We start from the raw sequence: 23,238 nt of genomic DNA, 5'->3' as shown, positions 1-23,238 counted from the left end.
CAGCACAGTGTTCAGCTCAGTGCATGGAAGTGCACTCTGACTGTGGAAAGGGGCACCTGCTGGGCCTGGTTTGGATGGGTATGACACATGACATCACTGACAGGGACTATTTCTGTTATTCCTACTGATTCACAACCACTGTCTGACAGACTTAGTGACTGATTACACTTTTATAACAGAACAAGTATAGTGTAGTTACTAAAACCACATGTGCAGTTCATTAGGAAGGATCCCATCCTGCCTTTCAGTGCCTGGGCTGTGCTATTACTTTAATAACCTTATTAATTTTGTGAATGAACCCATCAGGAGACAAAAATGGAACCTCAAGAAGACACTGTAGTACTCACTGATCTGAATAAATTTGCATTTTAAAACTAGTCAAATTCTCCAAAACAATATTCTAGGTGTTGCCTACAAAATCTGAGCAGCTAAGGACTTAGACAGGTATGTGCAAAATAGTCCAGGCTATATGTGCTCACTAAGTACATGATGAATGAAAGGATTAAGTGAAAAGACTTTTTGAGAAAGAAGCACCATAGAGCCAGTTCTTCAACTTTTTAAATCTCCCCGTTCTTTTTTAGCTATCACAGTTATCAGAGAGGATATAGTTTTGTTGATAGGAGTGCAGTAATTGTATAGAGCTGAAATGGAAGGAAACCTAATGCCTTCTTAAAATTTTCCACATAAACTAGAGCTGCATAAGTTAAAGCAAAACATAAATCCAATTAAGAAAAAACACCAAAGCCAAAAAGCCCTTTTGATAAACTAATGAACAAGACCATAGTAATATCAGTAGCATAAATGACATTAAATCATGTTTCAGTCTATAACATATTAAAATCATCAGGGTCACATGTTTGCATATATGCACAAGTTTGCCTGAATGCATCAACCAAGGAACCCACTTGGTCTCAAAGAAAACAAAATTTAGCCCTTCAAAAGCAGAATTTATAACACAATATTTCACTACACCTTTGTAAACAAATGAACCTGTTGAAACTGGAATGAAAGCTGTGCCAGTTGCTGTACTCTTGTATCACTCCATTAACTTCACTTTTCAAGGCAGTGGCTCCAAATGATGTAGAATTGGTCCTACAAGTAGGATCCACTAGTCAACCAAACCTCAAACCCAACAGGTTTTAGACCATGGCACAAGTCAGTATGAAAGCACTGGATCAAAAACACTGGAGTAAACTGTTAGAAAACCAATATATTGATCCAATCTCCACTGGTCGTCGGATGAAAGCACAGTAAAAACATGTACCAAAAAAATCACAGCTATTAGGTTGCAAAATCACTCAATGTGAAAAACAAAAAAGTCACAGGAATTAGATCATTATTAGATTAAGACAATTCTCAGTTGCCCACTGTGCATTATTGTATTGCTTAAAATGTGACACTTTACTGGACTTATATTAATGTTACCTACATATTTATTCTGCGAAGCACAAAATTATCACTTCCAAATGTAGCGCAAAATCTGTGATGCTTACGCAGTGAATCCGTTGATCATATGAGCATATTTCAAAATGACAAGATCTAACCAGCCACAGCGTCTCTTTCTGCCCGTAGTTACCCCCCACTCATGGCCACGGGACTGTAAAAGATCTCCAATTTCCTAAAATAAGACAGAGAGAATGCTGATGGTGTTTCACTGAAAACATGGCTGGAAAACAATACAAACAAATATAGACAAATAGCAAGAAAAATACAGTTGTTTCAATTTGAAAGTTATTTTCCAGGAAAAAATAATTACTAGGAGAGGACTAAGGCAGATAACAAATCCCCTTATGCACAAGATTTTTGTATTGCAATCACTAGCATTTCAAATCATGTATTTGATATGACTTTTGTGTTCCAAGGGGAGACTTTTCTCACTTCTTCATCCAATAGGAAGATTTTCTTGACAATTCAGTCCTTTATAAAATTTTGTTTGCATGTACTTTCTTCATCTGGTCTTTTGACACATCTTTTGGTTTTGGTGACAGGACTGTTAATGCCTGGGACAAGACCAATGCTTGTACAATGTCCAGGTCAAACACCTAAGGCTCCTTGCTTCTTCCACAGTGTGAGACTGCCAGCTGTTCCATTCAGACTGGCAGTGGTTATACTGTGGCAAAAAATAAAGAAACTTTAGGTTCATGATTCATAAACCCAAAGGACACCATCAACCCATCTGAGCCATTAGAGAAAGGATTTCAGTGACTAAGTCCTTAAATTAGATTCGGAACACTGCCCTAGAGATTGCTGCATGTATAGCTCATAATCAATATCCTGAGCTTTCTAGTTTCTTGATAATGAAAATGCAGCAGACAGTTTAAAACAACTAAAATCCCTCCCCTTCTTTTTATCGACCCATTTGTGCATGACTGGCTGACACACACACCACATTTATTCTATAAATCACACAGAACACAATCTGTTAAGCACAGAAGTTGTTCTTGTAATTTAAGCTCTTCTGGGATGCACTGACAGTTCCAGTCCACAACAAACTCTCTCCACTGAAATACACCTAATGATGTTACATAAGATGATGACATCTGTTTTCACATTGATCATCACAACAGAAGCGTGGTCACTGCAATGTAACATCATCACACTCGTGTGTCTCTCCTCTCATGGGAAACACTTTCAGTTCACAATGTAATTATATTCTCTTCATGGGTGTAATTGCTCAGCATTATTATCACCATGCTGATTTATCAGCGGAATAACCCTTACCCCATTGCACTGCTACTTGTTGCCAGCACATTTTGTCACACTAAACCTACATTGATCTGCTCGGTGGGGAAGGCGCCGATGCCCACGCGGGTGGTGTAAGCCTTCACCACGCCGTACACATCCCCCACGAGCTGCGGAGGAACGCCCAGCCCCGTGCACACACCGCCCACGGTGCAGTTCGAGGAGGTCACAAAGGGATACGTGCCTGCCAGGAAAACACAGCAGCACAGCCCTCTGTCAGCAATGGTAAGAAACAAAGACTGGTTTTTATCAGTTCAAAGAAGGTTTTCGCTTCTATGTTTGGCTTTAAAGCTAAACTGGAACAGCAGCCAAAAAGGGAGGCAAATTCTTTTTATTATGTGTCATTCATCCTTTACAACTTTCACCGAGGATTGCACACAAGGGAGAAATTCAAAAGCATCTCAGTACTACCTCCATTAGGCACGGGATCTATTATATGATGCTTCTGCTGTGTAAAGCTTTTTTTCAATGTTCTGTGTATCACAGAAATTATTTCCATTACGTTCACGGAGAGCCTGGTGTAAAGGTCACAGACTGGCATTCCCAGTGCTCTGTACAAGTGGCTCTGAGTATTTGCCACAAATTGTCTAAGTCTTAAGAGGTTACTTATGATCTCTACACAGTGACTCTGGACTGGAGAATCTCTTCCGTCCTTAATTTTTTCTTCATTAATTTAACTAGACTTTTGGTAAGAAAGCAGAACAGAGACCAACTGTAGTGGCAAGACTTAGAGGTTGCTGCACCAGTTTAATCCTCCTCCCTTGCCAGAGGAATTACCTAAACTGACTGCAATGAGTACCTGGATTGTTTGGCAATGTGCACACACATTTAAAAGCAATCAAGACAAGAATATCTGCAGTGAAATTTCAGCTGCACTGGAATAAACTTCAGTAAAAATCAATATTTAAACCCTAAACACTAATCCTGTTAATGATACAATCTCTGTTTTAATGAGCTTTACTTCTGGGAGATCTGTTCCTATTAAGGAAACCCTATTTTCTCTATTTTCCTGCTGTTTGCAAAGTCAATATAAACACAAATCAAAACAAAACTGATCTCTTAGGAGTTAAGCTGAATTTAGAATATAACTTACCAAAGTCAATATCAAGTAATGCTGCATTGGCTCCTTCAACAAGGATCTTCTTTGGGGAGCCATGAAGAGCTTCATACATAAAATACACACCATCTCGAACCATGGGTCTTATTTTTTCAGCATATCCCTGCAAATTGAGTACAAATGTCAGCTTCCCCAGACAATAGCTGGAAGCAGGGAACACTGTGTTCACTTTTGAAAGACAAAACATACAGATAAGTCTAAGCTTCCAGCCTCAATAACTGTGTTTTCCTGAAAAATACAACCATTAGTTTATACTCCTTTCAATCTATTGAACCACTCATATAAGAAAACATGACTTATTATGACATTAGAATGCCATAATTTCTGTATCATTTCTGTTAAAAGAGATGTGGTAAACCCACTGAATTTTGTTGCTATAGTCTTTAGATAGTGTGCTGCAGTCTAGCCACACTGAGAATGGGACTTAGAACTAGTCCAAGCACCAAAAGAAAAAATATATATCTCTCCTTTTGAACGTTAAAAAATACCCTCAGGGTGTCAGCTCTAAAAAAGTATAAGAAAAAAACTTGGGAAACATAAGAGATGTTTTTAACATCCTCTTTTCATACATATTCATGAAAGCTGTTTTGCTAGTGTCTCTTCTGTATTTATTTGTAAAAAGATAATTTTCTTGCAATACTAGGATCTTGAAACATGCTTCCACAAACAATTCTTCAGTAAGCAAGGAAGTCCCACTGACACTGGACACTAACTGAAGTCATCACCCTGCATTCTCTTGACTACTTTGATACAAGTAATTTTAAACAACATTCAAAAAAATAAAATATTATAGGAGAATTAAATCCTCCACAGAGCTTACATTAATGCCTACAGCAAGAGAGAACATTCTACTACAAAGCATAGCTAATGTTTATTAAAAGCTTTTATAATAATGAACATATGCATTTTTCATCTACATTAGCTCAATTAGTAGTACACTTCATTTTTATCTTTTAAAATGAAAATAAATATTTAAAGTGATAAACTCTTACCTTCAGCTTTTTCAGTTGTCCTTCTGTATCAATTTCCAATGTGGGAAACATTGACTTGTACTGTTGTGCCAGGTTTTTAAATCTGTAAAAATTGAAATTGTATCTATGAGGAACATAGTCACAGAATCACAGAACCTTTGGCAAGAACTCAGTTTATATTATACAATATATATTGAAATTGCACAATATATACTCAACACTATAAGGAGAAAATACTCAGGACTCTGACACCTCAACCAATGCATTTCCCAATGTTCAAAATTCCATTTTAAATTATGAGAAACTCTGTGAAGTACAGGAAATACACACACACATTCTTTCCAGTTTTCTTCTCCTTCTAGACAATTTATATACAAAATTCAGACACATATTTAAAAACAAAATTAAAAGCAAAAGCAAGTCTCCTTAAAAGCAAATCTGTCAGGCAAAATGTATCAGTCTTTAAGACAATATTTACAAATGAAAATAGTTGTACCTTGAAGAAAATTCATCAAAGTCAGAGAGGAGGTCACAAATCCGAAGGCCTGTTCGTGCAGCTTTGGAAGAATATGTTGGTCCAATCCCCTTTTTTGTTGTGCCAATACTAAGTAAAAAGAAACACCCCCCTCAATATATAAATACATGCAAAAGTACACTTTATGCCAAGTAATTTTGTCAAAGCTCTTCACTATATCATATACCAGACAGGATGTCTGAGACATAAAAAAATTAATATTAAAGTTCTACAATAATAAAAAATATATAGCACCTTTCAGGCTTTGCATGAGTATTGCTAATATTTGTGGTATTCAGTAATTAATGAGGCCTTGAGTCTGGCTGACAGTTTGTTCACTAACATAAGTAGGAACAGAACAGAAGCACAGAATTATTAACATCAACAAGGCTCTTCAGAGACACACAGCATTTCTGTTTTCCAAAATGACACAAATTTTCCAAATCTGTGGAACTATTAATGAAATGAGGGTGTTAAAATATTTACTTTTTGCCTTCTTGTGCTTGACGTTGCACTTCCTGGAGCCCATCTACTGCCTGGTGAAAGTCAAACACTGCAGTGGAAAATCAAATGGATACAGTGAGAGAACAAAGGAGAAAAAATATTCTTTAAATCACAGACATCCATAATTTCAAGACAAAGTGCCTCTGCTGTCACTGACAGTGCACAGGCCTCCTCAAGTGAAAACAGAGGGAGTGGTCCTTAAACATTGTGAAAACATGTAAAACATCACTCTTCAGGGGACACAGACTCCATTATCATGCTTCAGATTACACAGCATAATAGAAGCTGTGTTAGATCAAACACATAGCTGCTCTGTGGAATAATAATTTAATTTAGCCTCATGAGCTAAGCAATCTTTTGTGAGGGTTTTTTCCCCTTCACTCTTCACTTACCTATATGTGCTCTATCTGATATAATCAGTCTTTTCTCCCAATCTTTCAAACCTGTCAAAAGATGAAGAAAGGTAGGATTTTAGTTGTGCTGATTGGTTGAGCTTTGACATTGGCTTTTACTTTTTCTGTCTTTTTGCTAGTTTATATGGCTTCTTGTTAAGATAACTGTAGACAAAATGGATAAACCACAAGACAAATCAAATAGCAGCAATGTTTCTGTTGAGAAACTTTTCTTCTTTTTGACTTATCAGCTTTCTCATTTTGGTATGGACAAAGATAGTTCTTAAATGCCAGAATGCTGTGGCTTACACAAAATTCTTTAAATAAATATTCTTGCTTAACTTGCTACACAATACATCACTTAAACTCCATTTGTGCCTCAGAAAATAGAGAATTTCTACATAGAAATAAAAAACAATTGAAAAAGTAGAGGCTCTTGGAAGGTCATAGGGTCTAAAGCCTTGCTTAAAGCAGAAATGAGTTTATATTTGGGCACAAAATTATTGGTTAAATCATCCCTATTTGAGGTCAAGGGAAGTTCAGCACACATTTCAGCATTTATTCTCTTTCCAATGTGGCATCAAATGCCATAAAACTCCATGAAAAGACTGCTTTTGGAAATATGTCTAAAGACTACCACACATTTCAACATTTTAAATACTGTTTCCTCATTTAAAATCCAGAATGTTATTACTGCACTGCATATTTATGGTCAGAAACAAGAGCTTACAAAAATCCTCAATCTGGCTGCTAATATAAAGGTAGGTTAAAAATTACTTGATACAAACCTTTCTTTTCATTCTTTTCAGCTTCTTCAAACAGGCCTGGTAAATGTATAACCACTCCATTACCTTTGGGAACATAAATGATTTATTTTAAAGCAAGAAATAAAACACTTATTTTTAGGACATAAGGCCTGTAAACACTTGCTGTCTAAAATTTTATTTAAGAAGTAAAACTAGAGTTCACACAAAGTGATCTTGAGAACTTTTTGGATAAATCCTGACTTGGGGCAAGCAGCTGCTGGGCTGCTAACCTCAGGAAAAGCAGAGCTGGTTTGTTTCAGGCGTGAACGCCAGGCTGGTGCAGAGCCAGCTGAGGTAAGCGGATTCTTGTCTTTGTTCATGGTGGACTTTGCCCTGCAACTTCAGCCTCAATTGTTCACAGGGAAAAGCTCAAAGAACTCCCTGGCCTTACCACACTGACAAGCCTGGGTGAAAATATTTAAATCTTCTTCAATATTCAGGTTTCTGTTTTAAACCCAGCTCAAACTAGTGCTGTGATACATTAGCAATGCCTTCCCCCTGCTTTTGAGCTACAAAATAGAACCCACGAGCGATAAAGAGCAGTGCTGGCGAGACACGGAGGATTAGTGATGCAGTGGGCTGGAAACAGCTGCTGCCTCCTTCTTGGGAATGTCAGAAATATATGCAAGAGCCTGTCTCAGCCTAAATTTAGCATAACTCAAGTTGTAGTCATTACTAATTGACGAGGGAGTAAATAGGAAAGCAAGACAACACACCATATTTAGCTGAGAGAAAAAAATGTTTAATAGGTTCTAGTTATCCATTTGGAAATTATTAAATGGAACAAAACTGAAATTCTATGACTCACTAGAACTTACACCCATTTCTTGAACAGTCTATACATGATTTCTCTCAGAAAGAATCAAAACTTTGGACAAGAGGCTTAAATTTGCCTACCATTTAAATATGAGTTTAATGTCCAGTGAATGCTGCAAATCTTTTTATGATGCCATCTGCACCAAGTATCTTTATAGAAAAATACAACATCACCCTAAACAGCTGGTGATATGAACAAAAAGGGGTCTGGATAATGACCTCCTAAGTAGAGTCCTGCATTTTGGGGCCCATTTCTGGAAGTCAGTAAACAGATGTGAGAGATAATTTTTATTATTTATTTAGCTAAGTCCTGGCATTTGTGTGCTCAAAGAATAGCACATATATTTCTGAAAGTATAAAAAGAGATTGCAAGTAGAGGGTGGGGTCAAAATTTTACCATAAAGTATAAGAAAGAATATGACAAGATGTTCTTGCTTTCAGTTTTCTAACAGTGGAAACTAAACTGACACTGAAAGTAGAGTAACTCTTCATGGTAAAGCAGCAGTGAAATAAAAGTCAAACAGCTGAAGCTAAAGCAAATCTGACTGAGAGTCACATTCTTCTTTCCTTCTTTTTGTAAAGTACAGTTCCAGCTATCCACTACACAATGTCATTTTTATAATAACTTCCAAAATGTCTTACCAATAAAAGAAATTGCCTTTGGATTAATGATGCCACTAGGAAACAGGTGAAAATCATATTCTTTCCCATCAACAACGACGGTATGGCCTGCATTATTCCCACCCTGCAAGAGAAAGAAACATGTGAAGAATAATGATCTAAACTCTAAGCAGATGATTTGGCAAGAGCATCTCTTTTTATTTATACATGTTTTTGGTCACTGCTTTCTCCACCTTACAGTTTCTTAACATGTTTTAACATTGTAAAGAGGGCTCAAACAGGACAGTGAGGGAGTTAAAGGAGTTCAGAAGGACTGTAGAATTGTGAAACAGAAGGATACCCTCAAGTCAAGGCAGGGCTGGGGCAGAGCAGGAGTTAATACAGGAGTGGTGGCATAAGATAGACAAGAACTAAAGCTTTCTGGAAAAGAAACTGGAATTAACTACCACCCTTGGAGTCCTGTCTCTGACATGCCTACACAAGCGCATCCTTTTTATGCATCTTCTGTACATGGAGATTTCCTTGAGTTTAAGCCCAGTATTTCCCTTTGAATAGAAGCTCCTCCCACCTGCCCAACCGCAAACAGCTACTGCTTCTCTTGGTGTTCAAGACAGAGGCTCTTTGTCAGGTTGGAACCATGTGCAGACATGGCTGCTACACTGAATGACCTTGTCAGTCACAGAATATCCTCAGCTTGAAGGGGCCCACAGCAGTCCAACTCCTGGCCCTACACAGGACCAACCCAGAAAATGGCCAAGAGATGATCTTCCCAGTTACCATCACCACCACTTTATGGCCTGCTACAATTCATGACTTACATGACTACCTACCAGAACCAAGAACAGGAGCTGGCATTTTACTTACTAAACTGCTTTTCCACAAACTCTTTTAAAAGAGAATCATGTGGCAACACAGAAACTTGGAAAGACATGAGAAAATCAAGGTCATGAGTTGATCTGACCTGAAATATTAAGAAATAAAGGTCCAGTTTTCTCAGCAGGCTTAGTGTTTTTTCCTGCCATGTCTTAAAGTAAGTTTGTCTTCTACTGATAAGGTTGAAACCTGACTGCTTATGTGCTGTGATGCTACAGGCCTTCAGTTTTCCCAAATGACTGCAAATCTTTGTGTGTTTGATATGAGAACTGAATGATTTAAACTGTCTAGAAAGAGGGCATCTACCGGCAGGGGAACTGAGACTGCCACTGGTAATTTGCAGACAATAAAGAGTGTTGGATGAATGAGTGGAGTTACACAAAAATGCTGAGAAAGAACAGTCATTTATGAAAAAGAATGGTAGAACACACTTTAAAGCAGAGCTTAATTTATTCTTCATTTACTCATTTGCCTGTTTGTATGTAAAACACAGGAATATGGCAAAAATAATTTCAAAATGTGGATAAATTCTGAAACACAACATTAAGAAAATAAGAACTATGGGTTACAAAAAGATAATGTTTTTTTTTTAAGCAGGGTGATGGAGAACCTTAGGAAATATGTCTGCAAACTTGATAAAAAGAATTTTTATGCTTTGGAACTTTTGAGTTCAACCTTGAGATAACCTGCTAAGGGAGAGCTAAGGAGTTAGAACAGAAAAAATAGTACACACAGATTTAATTTGACTGAAAAACTGATGGATAGCTCATCCTTGGGATGGGAAGGATTTCAAAATGTCTTGCTAATGCAGAGTTATAATTTGTCCAGAGAATCCTTGCTATTTTTCTTGCCTCCCAGATATAATAAATCAGTTGTAGGAATCTGGATCTAGTTAAAAGCACTCAGTTATCTAGAAGGTTAATTACTCAGGCAGGAGAGTACTTTACATGATATTTAAGAGGTCTGACTCTGGTGGATGGCACTGATTGAAATACTGGTTTATTTTATTATCAGGCTGAGAAAAAAGCTAGTAACTTCTTCTGGGACTCCCAGCTTTCCTTTTCTGCTCCCCTATAGACAATGGCAAGATGGAAACTTAAAAAGAATTAACTCCATCGTTTAACACCAATTTAACCTCTATTGCAAGTAACAATTTCCTCTTTTCCTCAGAAAATGGGGAACCAGGCTGCTTCAAAAGTATTTGTTGTCACAATGCTATAGTTACACTCTGCTTTCTTAATCAACATGAATATGAACAAATGAAGTCAGGCTTGAGGACTCACAATCTGAGATAACAGCATTCCTAAATTACAGTCAAAGGTATCCTAAGGTATCCTTTTGTATCCTAAAATTTCAGAGGGTGGATACAGTAGTATGAGAATGCTTATGAAAGACAGTTTATGCTTTTGGAAAACTTCCTGAACAACTGACACCCAGACAAATGCTCTTTTTTTAGCAAATGCTTAAAAAGGGATGTTAATCAGGCAGCTTGTGAAAGTTGGCATACATAAAAAATGCTGAAGCACAGAAACACCATCAGATATTGTACATCCTTGAATGGCCAAAATCCCTGATACAGTTTCAGTCCCTCTGGATAGATAACACACATCAAAAATTCAGTGACAGACTATCTAAACCAGCATTTCTCCAATTAAAAACTAGTATTGACATCTCTGGAACTGCATTTTGCACTGCTCCTGTTGGTCTGTGTTTCCTAAACAAGTATTTTCCAGCTATATTTTTACAGCTTAACTAATTATTTTTTTATAAATATAATTGAAGTGATAGCAGAGCATTGAATTACCCAAGAGACATGACCACACACTTGCAAAACTTTACATTGGTCTGATGAGACATTTTCTGTTTATTATCTGGTCACCTCAGTAATTTCTCATGTTCAGTTACATAGATATTCTTACAGCATATTGGTAGCCTAAATCTGAGATATTAGAGACATCTACTCCTTTTCTAATTTTACTCCAGTTTTGAGAGTCAGTATATGGCTTATATGAGACATTTCTTCTCCTAAAAAAAATGTAAGTGAACCTAAAAATCTTACATGGGGTTTATTTGAAGACTACACTTTTGAAGGTGCAGAGGACTGCCTGGTACACTGCAGCTGTGTGAGCTCCCCTCTTTCCCTCAAATGGTATTTCATTCAAGTGGTGTGAACACTAACACCAAGTGACAGTGCTCTCTGGACCCTCAGGATGCTTCGTCCTCTTAGACCAAAACACTTTTGGAGCCTCTGCTTGGCCCTTGTTTCAAACACGAGGACATCAAACTTCCACTTAATATCCAGACTCTGCCATGCAGCACTGAGCCCACCTGAAATTGATCTTCAACCATTTGCAGGTTCCTAGGTCCCTAGAGATGGTACTTTCTTCAGTTCTTAAAAAATGTCTCTAACAAAGGGAATGTTAAGGCAACAACTTCTAATGGATTAATCATTCGTGCCATTTTGGCATGATTTGTATTGTGAAATGATGGTATGGCTAGCAATAAGTTGCTGTGTAGTCCAGGCATTCCCATTAAACCATTTTGCTGTAGGAAATGCTGTTCCCAGGAAGGCCCCATGAGGGAAGCTGTTCCAGTGGCATCCATATACACTCCTCACACTCTTCCTCTGCTCCAGAGTGTGTCCCTTCCACAGGTGCAGTGGGATCTGGGGTATATATTTAAATAATTTTTAAAAAATTAATACATTGTACTCAGATAAAAACTGATTTTTTTTTTTCTGTAAGAATTTAATCTATATTTTCTGAAATTTAATAATTCAAGTGTAAAATTACATATTGTCCCAGTACTAGAAGGAGCTAGAGGAACTAAACTACCTCATGCAACATTGTACAGTCTTTTTTCAGTACAGCACTTTGTTTAAAAAAAAAAATCAATTCCCAAGCTTTTATGTACATACTGATCTACTTGTGGTATTGGATTGATGTACTGATGTACATTGATTACTGTTCCAGAGTGCTTGAACACCAGAACTGTATCAATACACTAAACTGAGAAGCTATATTTTACCAGTGTTAACAACTGTAGCTGGAATAAACAGCACCAGGGAACTGATAATTATTATGAACAGGTTGCCAGAGAACAGTCATTGTCTTCACAGTAGAACTTACAAAAGCCATGAAGAAACAAACCCACCTCCCAAACTGCTTAAAGGCTGCTGCTTTGGCCTGTGTTGTTTTTAAAATAATCTCTTTATTTTCTGCAGCCAAAACATCCCAAGACAGAGAATTTATTTTGGGAGCAGAAGTGAGGCTGTTCAGGTACCTGATTCTCCCAATTAGCCTAATGATACATGTTTGAACAGGAAAGAAATGTGTCCTGATGCTCACAGGTGCTTCTGGCTGCTCTTGCCAGGCAGGTAGTGTGGAGGAGTGTTACCAGATGCTCTCCTGGTTGGCACATCCTTCATTTGCCCAGTGCTCCTCACAATGCCCAAACACAATTTAAGTAGATTAATATAAAAAAATCATCAGATCACATATAAAACCTTAAAACTGGATGATAGTTTCAAGCTGTAACCAGAGTGTGAACAAGAAATAGGTTAATTTTTGATGTGTCCCACAGTGATAAGATCTCACCCTCTTCCAGTTAACAACGGGGAAATAAGAGAAACTGGTTACTGAAGATCTGCAGCCAACACCACCACGGTGTGAGTGACACACCAGCAGCACACAGAGCTCCTTAGTCACTGTTACATGCAGTGAACACATGAAACGTCACAACTAGGTTTTAAATACACAAATTAGAAACAAAAACGTAGTTCAAGGAGATATCTGTGCTACGAAGCACATGGGGCTATCTGAACACAGTTTCAGTACTGGCTGACATGCCTGAGGCAAACCTCGCGTGTATAAATGGGAATATCAAGTAGGAGTAGAAAGATTGTATTACCTCTCCTTTTGGCAGTCGTGCAACTGTCACTAGAATACTGTGTCCTTGGTACGGGGACAAGATTACAAGATGATCCCCTCTGGCATTATTATATGAATTTATAATCTATGAATTGAAATACCAGCCACAAACCAGCATGGGAAGCCTTCATCTGAAAACAAATACTGTGACTCCTGTCTCTCTCTGTGATAAGTGTCCCAGTAATACTAATTCCAGCCATCAATAGAACAAAACGTTTTCTGAAATTCAAGTGTATCTGCAGGCCAAATACCTCTCTCATCATACTATCAAGCCGGCTACAAAATACTTCAGTTTTGTTACCTGAATTGAATATTTTTGTTCAGTTTATTATAGCATTTTTTATGTGAATAAACAAGAAGGAACATTGTTACATAAATTGTTTATTCTCTTTGCAATTTAATTAACAATGGCTATTTCTAACTTACATCAGCAACTGCCTGGAACTAATTTGAATAAATGTAGCTAATAACTGCTACCAGCACGACTGGCTCTGACATGAACTTCATAATAATATAGACGCATTGACTTTCATGGGATTTCTTATTATTTACACCATTGCAAATGAGGTTTGAGCATCACTGGTATTAAAAACATCCAGCCAGACAACTGCAACACATTAACTGCTTGTAGATGTAGATCCTTCAACACAGTGTCACTGAATCACCTGTGTGTGAACACTTCTGTCAATGACTGCAAGTGGTGCACATTCCAGCTGAAAGGTTATTGCCACAGCTGCTTGTTAGTTTCCCTTACTAGACTGTAAAAACTGGAAGGTTTTTTTACTATTTTTTTCCAGTTTAACTATTGCCAAGTAACATCCAACTTGCTCCAACTCAGATTTCAAGAGGTGGACCATAACTTAGTTTTTTTATTTTTTAACTCAACCCATTGGAAGAGGTGGGTTGGGAATATTCAGAAGTATCCTTAAGACCACAAGAACCGATGGAATGGTGATTTTTAAAGCTGTGGTGGTGACAAACAACTGGTCTGAGTTTGTCTCCAGACTCCAACCATCCTCAGCCAAATCTAGGTTGTTTGGCTCTTCTTTCCCAAGACTATGTTGCAGTAATGACTTCAGGTACAAACGACTCCACACAGAACTGCTCTGACTCCTGCCCTGTTCAAGTGTGCCCCTTTGCTGTCTCAAAGAAGGAGCAAAACCCATAGGATCCCACTGTCCCAACTAAAACAGAGATCTCTCCAAAAACTCACAGATTCTCATGGGAGACCTTCTAAAACCTCATGAGATAATCAGTATGATTATAAACACAAACATTCTTAAGAAGAACTGAGCAAGACTTTTCACCCTTTAAAGGAACATAAAATTATTTGTAGCACAAATAAAAAACCTGAAGCTTATATCACATACTGCACCAAAAATGTAGTATTATTTCTTCACTACAAAAAATGACCCTAACTTATACAGATGCCTTGGTCTTCCTAAGCATTTGAAAAATGCAACTGGAAAAGCCAAGTCTAATTCAACTCAGGTTTCAAACAACAATCAGCATAGGCAAACTAGACATTCAAACATTAGTGATTTTCTCTCTAACTGAATTAATTGTTTTGTCAAGTCACATCAAAACAACATACCACAACAGACCACTATAACAAAATACATATTTACTCCAGCAACAGATGCAAAGAATATAAATTCAAGGTGTATTGGTAGAAAATGCTACAGTGGAAAAAAATATTCTAATGCTAGCAGAACATTAAAAAAAAAGAAAACCAAACATGAAAAAAAACTAGATAAGTCTGCACGCCTTTAATTCTCTCTGCTGAAGAAGCATAGTCACGTCCCTGTGGGTAGTAATATGATCCAAGGATATGAACATAACTTTTCTTATATCTGTAAACAAGTTAAGAACAGGAATGAAATAGAACAGATATAATTTCAGTGTAATTTTCAGCTGTTTTCTTTTGATGGTTGTAAAGGATAATAAATTCATCAGGCTTTATAAAGGGGATTGAAAATTAAGCTTGCTTTCTTATGGAGATTTGGAAACTTTAAACCTGACCTTCTCATACAGTATTTATAATCCTGGTGGTCCTGAGATGATCTTGCTGATGCCCAAAGGAAAGGCTAGTTTAAAATAGCAGTGTCACCATGTTGTTCTAAAGCTTAAAATGATATAGTGTGGCATGTAAGTATGTATAAGCATAATGAAAAATAAAATTGGATAAAGTACTGCAGAAGCGACAAATTGCTACAAAAAATTTTCAGGTTTGGAAGGGTGGACTACTTCATTGTACCTAAAGAAACAACTCACACTTAAATCCTCTCCTGTGTTGAACAGTGAAATAAAACCTACTTGTGTTTTTGCAGGGAATCTTGTAAAAAATTACTTAGAAACCTGTGTGAGCGTACATGCAAATGGGATTATCAATCTTCCCAAATATTTGAGAAATCAAAAACAACAGTCACTGTACACTCATGACTTCAAGGTCATCAATCTCTTCACTGAAGATCATCAAGCACTAAATCATTAGGAGATTAAAGCCTTTCCATGCTACTTTATCCTACAGGCAAAAATGACACTAAATATCACAGTTAAGTCTCATTGAAAGGAGAGCAACACATGACACACACAGAGAGAAACAGCAGCAAACAAGCTCCTGTAACTCCACATAATCATCACATAAAACTGCCCTAGTTTAATCCCTGTTGCAAACAGTTTCAGTAGCCCATGATCAATAGGGAAATGTCACAACAACGTGTGGCTGCTTCCCCTGCCCTGTCAGCAGCAACAGGGGAACAAAGGAAACCTCCCCATCTCGCACCTAAAGCACCCAGAGAAACTACTGGTCTGTCATTTCTGCCACGCTTGGGTTTTATTGTTCAATTGCTTGCCCACAGTATTTTCCTTTGCATTCCTCAAAGCACTGTGACTAAAACAGATGAAATTGACATTGTATTCATTAAAACACTAACACAAGGAAACAGGGAAACTTACAATAATATACAACAGTTACTTGTTTGGAAACACTGGGCACATCCCTTCACCCTTGCTTAAATTGTTCCCGAACGTTGCAATGCTTCCTCAAACCCAAGGCATTGCCAGGATTTTCTTACTGGTAAAACCTTCTCAAACTTATTTGTTAACATCCACTACATAGAGAAAATAAGCCACTCCACACCCTTGGTTTATGACCTGGTTAAACCTCTCAGTCCAAGGAACTCTGAACTACTCAATCACAAAAGACCTTAACAGCCATTTTTTCTGGTGCTCTTTTCAACCTCCTCAGCTTTTCTTCACTATTAATATCAACTGTAATTTTTGTCCATGTGCCTCAAAAGATCAGATGATCTTTGAAAATAAAGCAGTTCTTAACCTGAAATCATAGACTTGATAGGAGAAATATTTTAAAAGGTGACTGCATATTTTGTGCAAAACAGAAACTTTAAGAGAAGCTTAAGAAATCTAACAGCTCTTAATGCAATCACATTCTTACTATTTGGTATTGCTTCTTACAAGTCAGTTCTTAAAGAAATGCAGATAACATCAGGCAGATTGTTTCCAGATTTCCAGAAGGCAGAATTGTCACAGGACTGACATATCCAGCATTGTCACGGGCACACTGGAACAGCAGCACCAAATGACAGCTTGAAAAATTTCTTAAAAGCTGCCTTGGCCTAGTCCCTGCTGCTGAATCACTGCTGTTGGTGTGAAGGGAGGAAAGGCACACGTTCGTGTTGCAGCTGGTTTACACATCTATTCAGTAACCATGCTGTGACCTGGGGCAGGTAGAGGTGATTATCATAGAGCCTCTACACACTTAGCAATAGCATTTCTGTCTTTCACCTTAGGCTTCTGGAAATCTTTCCTTTCCTTTGAATTTTTTATCAAGTTTATGGGGCATTTTTAGTGAAAAGTTATTATTACAGTGTACCTTATGTAGTTTCACCTCAAGGAAACAGCTAGAACTGCATGACAACCAGCTGGCCTCAGTTAACTGAGAACTTATGATGTGTGACTTTTTAGGAACAGCTCTTGTCCAAGCAGGCCCTCTGGAAGCACACCACCTTGGCCCCTTGGCACTTGTGACAGGTGACTGTTTGATCATACTCCAAAACTGATCTGAGAAACCAGCTAATTAAAACCCTGGTAGCTAGCACCAGCCACCAGCTCTAGCCTTGAAGGTACACACAAAACAAGCAATGAGGTGATGTGAGAAAGGTACATCTGGAATGAGAGGCATCACAGATAAAGTCACAATCTGAAATCAGCTTTTGATCAACACCAAAGCTCTCTTCCTGTGTTAGATGTATCCAAATTACTTCATCTCATACTCTGACAACATGCTAAGAGGCTACATAAAACGTGAACTCCCATCTTTATGTCAAATATTCTTAGTTAAAAGCTTTAAACAAATATTGTTAAGCAAAACCTCTTTTTTAAAGAAACATCAAAATGAAATATTTACCATTGAAATCTTTGTTTTTACCCTTCCCTAAAAATATATCAGGGATTAAAAGTATTGTGTGGCATCACGTGACAGCTCCATACCCCAGGAGGCCACAATAAGAAAGAAATATTTGCCTCTAATGTTTTTCTTCTGAAATTCTTTGCCCGCTGAAAGAGCAGTTTACAGGAAAAAAATGTTGTGATGTTTTCCATTAAACCTACTCAGTTCCTTAACAGCCTGCTGTTATTAGTTTATTTAGAAATACCTTTTTTGCTGCTTTATATGGGTTTGTGTGCCTGTGTATCTTGTATCTTAATGAAAGCAGTCTGTGAAGAGTTTTGTACAGCATCATCCATAAGAGCATTCAGAGATCTTTTATCCTTTCTGAAACACCCTCTTTCATAAAGAATGCTACAAGTAGAAAGGTGAAATGAAGTCAGTTACTTCTGGCAAACTAATATTTCATATTTAAATTATGTCACATATTTCAGTGTCACTGAACGGTTTGTACCTAATTATTTTGATCTCAGACTGTATAATCTTAGCACTGGTCAACAAATTAAATCATCAATTCACGCGAAACTCTGAATGCTCAGGAAAATTACAGAGGCTGGAGTTTTAATGCAGAATTTTCTTTTCACATACTTTAAAGCTTCCCTTGTGCCTGTGATGGACTTCTATTGCCATTCACCTGCTTGCCTTTTATTCTAGTATCCTAGAAAATAGAATTTCATTTCCTCTGCAGCAACCGATGTCACAGATTATTTTTATGCACCCAACACAATAAAATACTTGAGAAATATTTAATGAAAGTTATTTCCTTTCATGGAAACATTAGGGAATTACTGTTTTTTAAAACCCCTTTCAAACTCAAATTTGAAAATCCCTACACAGAATTTAAATCCCTACAGAGAAAGGAGGGCAGTCCCACCTTTTTTAAAAGGTTAGCTCAAAGAGTATCCTGCTAGGATGAAGAATTACTCTAGCTGGGACATGATTTCAGAAGACATGAAAATCTGTTTTTCAGATATTAAGTTTCAAGCTTTCTCTGCTTCCATTTCACTGAGGACTAAAATAAGCTGTACATCCTTTCCATCAATGTCTTGGAAAATTGAGTGGACAAGACATCAGGTAATAAATAATACTTTCAATCACCATATTCTGACAAAAAAAGTCTGGCACAAATTTTTCTGAAATTTTCTCTAAAATCTCTAATAAGTCAGTCATTCAGTATTTCTTGTTTCGGAAATTTCTTCTAATACACAAGTGCTATGGCACTGAAAGTTTTTTTTTTTTTTTTTGTTTCCAGGAGCACCGTGAAGCAGCAAGGTTCTGGTCCAAACACTGAGCTTTTTCATGGCACTACACAGCATTAATAAAGTGCCCCTCAAACTGATTACATCTGTAAGTTAATGACCTGCCATTATCACACTGAGAGAACTCATCAGTACTGTTCACATCCTTAAATATGTGCATATCTTTACTAAACCTTAACAGACTTCTAACAGAGGCAAAAATCATACACCATTATCTACTTGCATGATTGGCTTTGAAAATATGAAATATTAAATTATTAAAATGGCACAATTAAAATTACCAAATGCACAAAACACCCACTGAAGTATTCAAAAAATCCAGTCCTCTTTAAAGTTACATAATATTTGCCACTCAAAAGTAAATCATGACTCATATTTTCTTTTTCAAATGCTTTCTAGTTGGCCCTAATCCTGAAGACATCTCCTTCTAACCAGTGTATCAGGAATCCTATTATAGTCTCACACACTGTATTGGGGAACACTCTTTTGAAAAGAGCCCAGTGCTTTTCTAGATCCACCTGCCTTCCATCCATCCTGGTCTCATCAGGCTGCAGGAAGACAATCCAACGTGCCCAGCAGCACATTAAACCATCTAAGCCTGTTGCTAACACACTAACCCCTGTGGCATGCTCACACACACACACTCCTGTATCCTTCAGAGGGCATCCTGAGGCTGCACCTGGGGGCCACGCTTGCAAAATAGCTTGCTGGATGGACAGCAGAACCAGGGCAGCTTCAAAGAAAGCAGATCCAGAAAGCAGCTTCAGGGCACCCTGCAAAATTGAGCCTGAAAAAGAACCAACACGACTCCTTGTAATAGTAACAGTAACCCCATGAGAACTCACTGTTTGACAGGGGTCTTTATGAAATGCTCCTCCTCAGCTAAAACTTTTAATTTTTTGTTTTCTCACCAAAGCAATCCCAAGACCCGAGTTTAAATTCCTAGTAACATGTTACTGGGGGAGGCAACGGGGAAATAAATATAGAAAAAAAAAATAAAAGGTACGGTCCTGGTAATGCATATTCATTAGCCACCTTTTGCAAGGAAACTTCTCCCCAAGGTGATTCAAAATCTTGGGAGTTTAATGTCCCAAACGAAAATACTTCCTCCACCTTCTAAATATTTAACCTGCATGATAACATTTATTTACATAATACACTTAATTAGAAAAACGTCCTTGGATTTATTACCTTGGATTCAAGGATGTCTGTAGCTTTTTAGTAGCTATCATGCATTTTAAAGCAGAATAAATTTCATGGTACATACCAGTTGAGCTGGACAAAACTGACTACTTTTTAATGTGCTCACATAGTTTAAAGGAACAACAGACAGAATATTAGTTGTATTGGTCTAATATGTTAATAACTAATGTTTGAAAACAGTTCTTTAGAAGTTATTGATGCCCCATCCCTGGAGGTGTTCAAGGCCAGGCTGGATAGGGCTTTTAAACAACCCAGTCTAGTGGAGGATGTCCCCAGCCCACGGCATGGGTATTGGAACTAGATGATCTTTAAGGTCCCTTCCAACCCATTCTACCATTCTATTTGGAGTCACGTATGTGTCTAATTTCGTTTATATTATGCAAATACATTGTTATGGGAATCCTTACAATGTATTCAACTCAAAAATACCCATAAACAAAGCCATGCAAGATGTTTCCTGTTTTCATGCAACTCTAAAACCTTATTTGTACGTAAATTGTATTTTTCCCCCTATTTTACTCATGGTCAATTTTATACTTATTTTTTAGAATAAACTTCCAAGCGCTTTGCAGGGAACAGTCCACCCATCCAAAACAGAACCCCTGCAGTAAAACTTCGGCAGACTCCTGAGGTTTATTACGGCTGGCCTTCAGGCCGGCTTTTCCCCGGAGCAGCAGCACGCCCGGAGACACCCAGCCACCCCACCACAGGCAGGGGAACATCCCCGCAAGCCTGACCGCACCCCGGGCCGCGGGGCTCGGCTTCCCGGGGCAGCCCAGTGCCTGGAAGTGCCGGGAAGCGCCCGGAGCGGCTCCTCCCCGGGCCCCCGCCGCCGGCACCTCGGGATTCAGTGTCGCTTATCGTGAGGGGTCAGCTATTTATATTTATAGCTCAGGGCTTGTTTCTTTCCGAGTGGCATTTGGAGGCGCAGGCGGGCTGGGCCGGGGGATGTGTGCGGCACACGGCTGCCCGCCCGGGCACGTTCGCGTCCCGCCGCGGGAGAGGGACGGGGACTGCAGACAGGGAGCGGGGAGGGAGAAAAGCAGCGGGAGCGAGGAGCGGCAGCTGGAAGGAGAGAGCGCTGGAGGGAGGAAAGGCGGAGCAGCGGGGGACAGAGGGGACCCGCACGGGGAGGAGGGCGCGGGCCGAGAGGAGCTGGGGGAAAGCGGGAGCCGAGGGGAACGCAGCGTGGGGAAGAGCCGAGGGAGTGGCTGAAAGAGCCGGCTCGGCACCCACCTGGCACCGGCACACAATATCCGACTCGGTGGCCAGCAGGTCGACCACCTTGCCCTTGCCTTCGTCCCCCCACTGCGCCCCCAGCACCACCGTCACTTTGTTACCGCCCGGCTCGCTGCGCGCCCGCTTCAGCCCGCCGGCGGCGGGGTGGCCGCTGCGGTCGTTGGACGCTCGGGTGCCCGACATGCTGGGTGGAGGGTGGCTGTGGCTGTGGCCGCAGCAGCAGCAGCAGCCGCCGCCACCTCACGCTGCCTCGCTCCCCGCCGCCGCCGAGCCCTGCGCGCTGCCAGCTCCGCGCCGCCGCCGCCCGCATTTAAGGGCGCCGCCGCCGCCGCCCGCCCCGCGCTGACGTGCGGGGCCGCTGCCCCCCGGCCTCGGCCTCGGCCGCCCGCCCGGCCGCGCTCACACGCACGGTCCAGACACACATCGACACACAGACAGACACACAGACTGACTCACAGACACACGCTCTCTTTCACAGCGCCTCTCGTACTCCAAGTCCCCTCCCACACACTGTAGTGCCTCACAGACACAGTCCCCTTACACACATGCTCACGGAGCACCCCACACGAGCAGGGTCCCCTCACACTCACGGTCCCCTTGCACACAGGCACAGCTGACAGAGGCTGTGGAGCTGTGAGGAGTGCACAGCCCCAGGGCATGCATGTATCGGGCATCTCAGAGGGATGCAGGCAGGCCCTTGTCACCCTCAGGCAGACACAGGAGTCTGAGATGAGCCTGTGGTACAGACAGACAGGTGGACAAACATCAGTCTGTGAGGCGCTCTCACACAGGGGTCTGAAGCTGTGTCACTCTGTCAGGGGGCTGCATGGCAGAGCTGCAGCACACGGGTTCAAGGCGTGTGGCTGTCACAGCGGTCTGAGGCCTGCGGGGCTGTGTCACGCAGATGTACAGACACGCGTCGTACTGAGGCGCATGACTGTCACTGTGCCACTCACAAGCCGGGTCACTGTTACTGAGGTGTCAGGGTCTTAGGCACAGGAGCTGTTGTCCCTGTGAGACACACACACACACATAGAGTCCTGAGGCACATGACCCTGTGTCACTGACAGGCAGGCACTGACCCGAGGAGCACAGGCTGCTGTCACTGCAAGACAGATGCTGCCCTGAGGCATTTGGGACTGTTGCTGTCAGACATGTGGGGAATTGCACACTCAGAGAAGCCTGGCATGTGCACAGGTACCCTGTGATATGTGACAATTGGAAGGAAAGGGACAAGCACACAAGCTGCTCCAGCACACACAGATCATGAGACACAAACATCCAGCCGCTGGCCTGAGAAACGCGGGCAGGCGCACTCTGAGTTTGACTGACACACACGTTAGCCTAAAATACATATGACTGTTGTTAGTGCACTGGCACTTACCCTGTTGATAGGCACATACATAGTCTGTTCCATGGCCTGAGACGCTCGAGACTATTTTGGCGAGGCACACATGTACACCCACACATACACTCACACACTGACCCGAAAACAAACCCCACAGGGCCATCCCTTTGAGACAGATAAACAAGTGAGGCATGTGGAGCTGTGTCACAAGGACAGATTTAAACACCCACTTCTGTGTTGTGACAGGCGAACAGATCATGCCTGTCACCTATAACCCAGTCCCCATGCATGATCACAGGCTAGGCTTGGCTTTTTCTGCAGCACATGTCCTGTAGCTCCAGGCGTGTTGGCACAGTGTGCTTTATAAAAGTGAGTTGAAATGCATTAACAGACTAGTCTGAGGCACATGCACCGGAGTTAGTGTGAGGTGTATAAA

At 40.1% G+C, this 23,238-nt stretch overlaps 1 protein-coding gene across 1 annotated transcript in view; it reads right to left on the bottom strand.

Annotated features, from left to right (window-relative positions):
* ADSS1 (adenylosuccinate synthase 1) overlaps positions 1-21,749 on the bottom strand; it is a 28,069-nt gene extending 6,320 nt beyond the window's left edge. The window contains exons 1-10 of the mRNA XM_041476140.1: positions 21,452-21,749; positions 8,505-8,607; positions 7,029-7,091; positions 6,241-6,291; positions 5,831-5,897; positions 5,327-5,434; positions 4,852-4,933; positions 3,836-3,962; positions 2,772-2,926; positions 1,494-1,618 (exon numbers count right to left, since the gene is read on the bottom strand). Coding sequence (XP_041332074.1) covers positions 1,494-1,618; positions 2,772-2,926; positions 3,836-3,962; positions 4,852-4,933; positions 5,327-5,434; positions 5,831-5,897; positions 6,241-6,291; positions 7,029-7,091; positions 8,505-8,607; positions 21,452-21,637 — 1,067 coding nt within the window. The 5' untranslated portion in view covers positions 21,638-21,749. The remainder of the gene's footprint in view (positions 1-1,493; positions 1,619-2,771; positions 2,927-3,835; positions 3,963-4,851; positions 4,934-5,326; positions 5,435-5,830; positions 5,898-6,240; positions 6,292-7,028; positions 7,092-8,504; positions 8,608-21,451) is intronic.
* Between the last annotated feature and the right edge of the window lie 1,489 nt (positions 21,750-23,238).

The sequence above is a fragment of the Pyrgilauda ruficollis genome, unplaced genomic scaffold, assembly GCF_017590135.1.
Source record: "Pyrgilauda ruficollis isolate IOZ18807 unplaced genomic scaffold, ASM1759013v1 scaffold38, whole genome shotgun sequence".
NCBI lineage: Eukaryota > Metazoa > Chordata > Aves > Passeriformes > Passeridae > Pyrgilauda > Pyrgilauda ruficollis.
The sequence above is the reverse complement of the archived record's forward strand: the minus strand, read 5'-3'. Positions and strand labels throughout refer to the sequence as shown.